Source organism: Triticum urartu, chromosome 4, assembly GCF_003073215.2.
Source record: "Triticum urartu cultivar G1812 chromosome 4, Tu2.1, whole genome shotgun sequence".
NCBI classification, from domain to species: Eukaryota; Viridiplantae; Streptophyta; class Magnoliopsida; order Poales; family Poaceae; genus Triticum; species Triticum urartu.
Window position 1 is genome coordinate 57,439,365 of NC_053025.1, and position 7,294 is coordinate 57,446,658.

The 7,294-nt window shown below is 45.9% G+C and overlaps 1 protein-coding gene across 1 annotated transcript; it reads left to right on the top strand.

Moving 5' to 3' along the window:
- Nucleotides 1-254: 254 nt before the first annotated feature.
- On the top strand, nt 255-980 carry LOC125553530 (histone H3.3-like). Its single transcript, XM_048717300.1, has 3 exons — nt 255-342; nt 530-606; nt 697-980. The coding sequence occupies exons 1-3, from the start codon at nt 271-273 to the stop codon at nt 842-844; spliced, it is 297 nt and encodes a 98-aa protein (XP_048573257.1). The 5' UTR covers nt 255-270; the 3' UTR covers nt 845-980.
- The last annotated feature ends 6,314 nt before the right edge of the window (nt 981-7,294 follow it).

Sequence of the window (7,294 nt, forward strand, 5' to 3'; positions counted from 1 at the left end):
ATGAAAAGTTTTAGTTAGAAATACACTGCTTTCTATCTGAAGGGGTGTATAGCTGTGTTGTATGATGTTGTTAGTTTTTGATGTACAAAATTTTGGTAGGTATTCTAGGCTGATGATTGTTGGGACTCTATAGTTATTGAATGGATTTGCTAGCAACAAGGTGCCAGGCACAATTTACTGGTTATGAGAAGACTATAGTTGTGTTATTGTGATATTCAATTTATAGAATTGACTATGTTTTTTTGCTTCAGGTAAACCAAGGTTTTGCTCATGGATCGTACTAAGCAGACTGCTCGTAAGTCCACTGGAGGAAAGGCTCCTAGGAAGCAGCTAGCCACCAAGGTTTGTGACTGCAATATTGATAGTTTACCTATGCCATGTCTTTATTTATGGTTTAGGTAAATTGAACTGGTATAATTTGAACCTCAACCTTCATTGCCAGCTTATGACCAGATATCCTACTGATGTATATGGACTATCATGGTATTATTGTTAATTTGACCATGTGCTCTACTTTGCTTTTTGACAGGCTGCCCGTAAGTCTGCTCCCACAACTGGAGGAATGAAGAAGCCTCACCGTTACCGCCCTGGAACTGTTGCTCTTCGGTGTGTAAAATCTTCCAACCTATTCTAGCATGTGTTATAGTTTGTTTTGAAGTATTCTCAAATGAGTAAATTTTGTGCTTGACTTTGCAGTGAGATCCACAAGTACCAGAAGAGCACGGAGCTGCTCATCAGGAAGCTTCCATTCCAGAGGCTTGTTAGGGAGATTGCCCAGGACTTCAAGGTGATCAATCAACTTGTGCACTACATTGTGATGCTCCTGTTGTGTCAACTCTTATAGTATGATGAATCAAGTAAACTAAAAGCACCATCCTGTGTCTGCTTTTGCTGCTGTTTTTAGTGATTGTTTGGAACCGCTAGCTCTAATTTAACTTACTTCTCGTTCCCCTGTTTTTGCTGTCAGTATTCCCGTGGCAATTTAGGTAACTATAGTAATACTGTACAAGAAACATCATTGCATTACAAGTTGGGTTTGAATCTACTTGTGAGCAAGTGGGTGCGCCCATTCTAGAAATATGATATGTAGATTTGCTTCACAGAACTGATATAAAGGCATCTCAAGTTACTTAATAGTTCCTTATCACAGGCCAACAATGCTATTGTGAGTACAAAAACCAATCTTGGTGCTTTCCTATTTGCATGTAGCCCCCTCGCTCGCGTACTGTTGCCGCTGTCCTGCGCATACTGCTGCTGCTCGCTAGATGCCGCAGCTACTCACTGCTCCTGCTACTCTTGCACTGCTGCTGCTGATGCTACTCGTTATGGAATTCATTATGGAACTTGGTGCAGTGTACCATCAGTCACAGCTGCTGAGTTAGCCAGTTAGGTAGTAGTACATGACAGTGAACGGCTGAAAAGTATTTCTGTGTTTGATGCATGGCCTATCTTACTTCATGCTTATACATTCTGTTATGTACCTAACATATATTGGAAGCCTCTGCAGAAGAAGAGCGGGGAGAACATCAAGAACAAGATGTAGCTGGTGATGAAGAGCGGCAAGTACACGCTCGGCTACAAGGCCGTCCTCAAGACGCTGCGCAGCTCCAAGGGTATGGATCTTTTTGTCACTTTGATTGATTTATCGTTGTGGCTGATCTGCTAGTTCTTTTGTCTGCTGGATCCGAAGGGTAGTACTATAACATACGCTCGGGACCGTGTTAATTCCTGAGATTCGTGATTAGCTTTTGTAGAATGAGGTGGTTAATATCTGTTTTGTGGCTGTTAATTGCTTGTTGTACTTATTTGTGAGATAAGCTGAACTGTGTACATATTTGCTTCACGTGTGTAGTGATACCCGCTGAAGTTTTTAGCACTGAAACTTTTAGTTCATAGAATTGGGACTGAAGTTTACCTCATTGCCTTGCTTTTGCCGTGCCTTAGAGGCGAATGCATTGTCTGAGGCAATTGCATCTTTGTTGGGTAGTCTGGAGTTCAAAACTATTGTAGTAAGATGGATTTTGCTTGCCATTTAGGGCATCTATAGATAGTTTGTCTCTAATTTTCATTTCTACAAATTTATTCCAGTGGTTTGTGCTTTTGTACTGATTTTTACTTTTTTTTGTGTTAGAATATTTGACTATAGAATGGGACTAAAATTTGGCTCCTTGGCATCTTTTGCTGCCATGGAGATGAATGCAGTGCCCTAGAATCATTTCAGCCTACCTTTTAACACTTCTCCATGTTTCATTATCTGGGGAGCAATTGGAGGATGAAATATTTTTTGTTATATGATGAAAATATTCTCTATTGTTCTATGAAACTAGTTGCACGGAATCACATATGCCCCATGATGGCATTGCTATATTCGTTGCATTCATAAGATTACTGTAGTGTTCACCTGTTTACATGAGCACTTTTTAAAAATAATTGCTATATTCGTTACATGAATGGATATGTTCGTGGTCACGCTTGCCATTGCCCTCTCCTCAAGGGCATGTATCATTTTTTAAACTCTGCTATATTTTCCCAAGTCTTTATTATCTTGCCTAGCCTTGTACCGATATGTATTGTTTGCTGCTAATTACCCAATATAGTGCGTGATGTTAAGGATAACCTGAGAACACATGCCTAAGTTTATAAGATATGACATGTGACAGTGCTGCTGCTGTTTGAATGCTTCTACTGCTAGATTCTTGCTTGAATAGGTGTGCACTTGTGCTGGTGGTGGTGCTTCTTGTGCTGCTACTGCTCATTCTTGTGCTACTAAGAAAATTGAATATAATCATTCTTGTTGGATCATGCAGACATGTATGTGCTGCTAATTCTTGTGCTGCTAACACATTCTTGTACTGCTCATTCTTGTGATGCTTAAGTTTTTTATTGCCTAATTTTATTCATCGTCTCCATAATAAATTCATTTGAATGCCTACTACATCTCCACTTAAATACTCATAATGCTACTGTCTAGGTTTTATTCAATTGGACTGACTATATATCTCTTGTTAAAATTGTGGTCTTTTGATCTTTTGTTTAAACCTGAGACATCATGCATAACTAGCTTTTCCTTCTCAGTCTAAACCTGAGACCTCTTTTGTTCTATATTCAGATCTGACTGATGGCCACGGTGCTGTTTTGTTGTGCTTGATAAACCCGAGACTTCTTTTTATTGCAATATTGAAGTTGTTTGGTTCTGGCCTCAGCAGCAGTACACTCTAATTTTGGTGGCCTTTATGTTCATTCTTTTACAGGAGCTCCAGGCCTATTTTTTGGAGTGTGAAGCCGTGAAGCCAAGTGTGAAGCTGTGAAGCCAAGTGTGAAGTAGTACTTAACAAAGAGTTTTTGGTTCTGAAGTGTGAAGCCAAGTGTAAATTGTAATATTGTAGAAGTCTAATGTAGTGTTAATGAATTATATCTGTTCTGTCCTATTTGAAATAATGATTATGTATGTTGAAAAGATGTGAAATGGAAACTTGACCAGTGGGACCCAGTTATGAATATAATCTGAGCAATTTTGAAATTTCTGACATGTGGCACCTAAACAACATACCTGGTCCCGTTTCACTAGTGGAAAGAAACAAAAGAAAACTGACAAGTGGGACCTAATTGGATGAGCAGAAGAAAACAAAAGAAAACACAGCTGGTCCAAAATGGATTGTAAAAAGGCCCAAATAGGAAATGGAAGCAAAAAGGCCGAAGGCGTAGAAAATAAAAAGGCTACAATGTTGGGCTTGGCCCATGAAGCCGATCAAAAATTTATAGAAAAAATACATTAAAAGGCCGAATTGTTGGGCTAGGCCCATGTAGAAAACTGAATTGGACCGGGCTGAATCTTGTGCCTCATCAGCTTGCCACGCTGGATGCCTACATGGACTGGGGAGGTTGCTAGTGACCAAAACAGAACAATAGGCTTATTTTGGTCATAAACCTTTGCGACCATTCCAGAAGAAAGGTCGCTATAGTCAGTTTACAACGCCCAGCTTTTGACCTTATGTTTTTGGTCACAAAAAAGTCATAAATGGAAATTTGTGACCTTTCAGTGACCAATAATGGTGGTCATAAGTTGACATATTTCTTGTAGTGCAAGGAGACAAGACGCGGAGAGGCTACAGCGATCGCCCGACGGGCGGCGGCACTGTAGCCGCGCCTACCACGACGAAGCCCACGTCACCAAGATGGAGCCACAGTAACCAGCCGCCGACCAGGCCCTGGACAGTGGGGCCTGCCTGTCGACCAAGGGGCCGGCAGCCGGCGGGACCCACCAGTCGGCGGGCCCCAGCAACCGGCGCAGGAGCCGGCGAGCGCAGTCACAGACTGCTGGGCCCCGCGCCCAGTCGGATTACCATTGTACCCCCGGGGGTGGGCCTATATAAACCCCCCGGCGCACCCATGCAAAAGGTTCGACCCCCTGCTAGTCTTAGACACCACACAAGGAGAGGAAGCAGGCTAGCCGTGCCCTTCTTCCTCCTCCCACCAAACAGCTCAAGGAGCATTGTGTAGCTACTTGTTCATCTAGTGATCATGCGGAGACCCCGCAGAGCAGCAGTAGGCGTGTTATCTCCACGGAGAGCCCCGAAGCTGGGTAAGATCCGCCGGCGTGCATGTCTTCGCCTTATCCTGTTTCCAGGCACCGGCGATGTCTTACTGGCTCCCACAATAATAAGCCACCCGTTGGCATATGTCGCACCTACCACCCGACACCTACCTAAACACTCAAGTCTCTAGTCCAGGTTTATCGCCTATCCAGGTTCCATCCGCAGGGAGTCCGGCCGACGTTTCCACATACGGTGCCGGACGATGTGTACAGGGTTCCGAGACACCAAACGGGCGCCCGGCATGCCCGGCCACGGTGTATCTACCACATCATAGCCCACCCCTAGGGTCAGCGCTATGCACGGCCGCCAACACATATCCTATAAACACCAGAAACTAGTTGCAACTCCTGGACAGAGGACAAGGGTGATCAAGAAGTCGAGAGGGTCCATTGGTTTCGGGCCCAATGCGTGGTAGTAACTGTTTCATGGATCACAAACACAGAACTCAGTTCCTAAGGACGGTTTCAATGAGACAACCCACCATGTACTCCTACATGGCCTCTCACCGCTACCTTTACCAAATCGTGTTCACACACTTAGCTCACACACAGTAGGACATGTTCATCACTGTTCCAATTCATCCCCGATGAATCAGACCTGACTCAACTCTAAGCAGTAGCAGGCATGACAAATAAGCATGAATGAGTAGGCACATCAGGGCTCAAACAACTCCTACTCATGCTAGTGGATTTCATCTATTTACTGTGGCAATGACAGGTCATGCAGAGGAAAGGGGTTCAACTACCGCAACATGTAACAGTTGAATCGTTGTTGTCCTAATGCAGTAAAAGAGAGCAGGAGCGAGAGAGTGGGATTGTATCAGAATGAACAAGGGTGTTTTGCTTGCTTGGCACTTATGAAGATATCATTGGGTCTTCATCGGTGTCAACGAGCACAACGTCGGTACAACGTCTATCGAGAAGGGACAACCACCGGCAAACACAGAAAGAACACAATCAATGCAATGCACAATATGATGCATGATCATGACATGTCAATATGTTGTGTTTTCAGCTAATGCAACTAGCAGCAGGTTAAATGGGGTTGGTTTGAACCCTAAGTTCAAATTCAAACTCCATATGTGATTTCTTAAATGCCATTTAATTGGATTGTCCTAAACAACAACTTTAAGTTGTCCAACATGCATGAAAATGCCACATTCAGATTCTTTGGATTTTTCTGATCATTTTTCATATATAAATCTTTTCAATCTGAGTTATAGATTATTTTCTATGATTTTTCAAAGTTTTGGATATTTTCTGAAAATAAATAAATCATTTAGATTTATTTAAAATGCAAAAAAGGTTTTACTGCGTCAGCATGACGTAAGAGTGACGTCATCAGGTCAACTGTGGCTGGCCAGGTCAAACCTGACCAGTGGGGCCTACTGGTCAGTGACATAGTGCTGGCTCGAGTCAATGACAGGTGGGACCGGTCAAAGGCCATGTCAGCAAAGTCAATGCTGACGTGTGGGTCCACTGGAATCAAATTAAATCCAAATAATTTCGTTAGTGGGTCAAATAAACCTGTGGGGCCCGGCTGTCATTGGCTCAGGTGCTAACCTAATTGGCAATTAGTGCCTAATGGCTGGATTAGGCCGGCGGTTACTCGCCGGCGTAAGCAGAGGCGGCGGCGTTCCCCGTCCAGCCAACTCCGGCGACGGGAGCAAGCGGGGCTAGGCGTGTTGGAACCGGAGCAAGGGTGCGCGTCGGTTGGGGGCCTCGGGCGATGCTAGGGTGGCCGGGAACGTCGACGGCGTCGAGTTCCACGGCGGCGCAGCTGTGGCTTGCACGGGCGCGAGGGCTAGGGTGCACGAGCGGACGGCCTGAGGCGCGCTACGGCTTCCTGAGAAAGCCCGGAGCACGACTGCGTGCTTGGATTGGCCAGGCGGGGTGGCTACTGACGGCGAGCTTCGCGACGGCGGCAGCGAGGTCCAGCCGAGGTGGAAACCACAACTGGGGGGGGGGGGGGAAAGGACGGCGGGGAGAGGGGCGAAGGAAGAGGGGCTCACAGGGAACCCATAGAGAAGCTCTTCGTACTCGGGGATGGCTTGGACGGAGCGAATCGACGCCGGCGATCTCGGACGTCCGAGGTTGAAGACGACGGTGGTGAGGATGATGCATGGCTCCCGGCGAAGCATGGCTCGCCGTGGACAAAGAGGACGATGTGGCGGATCTCGCAGACACAACGAGCGGTCGAGGGGAATGGGGTGGCTATGCGAACGGCGACAGTGAGCTTGCGGTGGCTTCGGCCATGGTGCGGAGTGGGCGCGGGAGAGAACGAGCAAGAGAGGGAGCGATCCCCACGGGCTTGGGGGTAGCGTGGCGTCGCGAGAGACATCCAAGGGAAAGAGGGGGCAGCCAGGCAGGGAGGAGGTGGCTGGCGCGTGCCGGCGCGCCGCGGGCACACGTCCTCTGCCTACTGGCGCGAGGAGGAAGGCGACAGGGAAGGAGGCGGTGGTGGGCTGGGCCGGCCACTTGGGCCGCCAGGTGGGCTGCAGAGGTAAGTCCAGGTAGCTCTCTCTCTCAGTGTGTTTCTGTTTTTAATTTTGTTTTCTATTATTCTGTAGTTTTTAGGGATTTATTAGAAATACTTAGACACTTCCAAAAATCATGAAACTACTCATGATCACTGTTGGGAATATATCCTACAGTAAACATTTTAGTTTATGATTATTTGAGCATTTAAAATATTTAATA

Coding starts and splice junctions, on each gene's coding strand:
- LOC125553530 (XM_048717300.1), top strand. CDS start 271: ATGGATCGTACTAAGCAGACTGCTCGTAAGTCCACTGGAGGAAAGGCT. Junction 343..529: donor GGAAGCAGCTAGCCACCAAG/GTTTGTGACTGC, acceptor GCTTTTTGACAG/GCTGCCCGTAAGTCTGCTCC. Junction 607..696: donor CCTGGAACTGTTGCTCTTCG/GTGTGTAAAATC, acceptor TTGACTTTGCAG/TGAGATCCACAAGTACCAGA.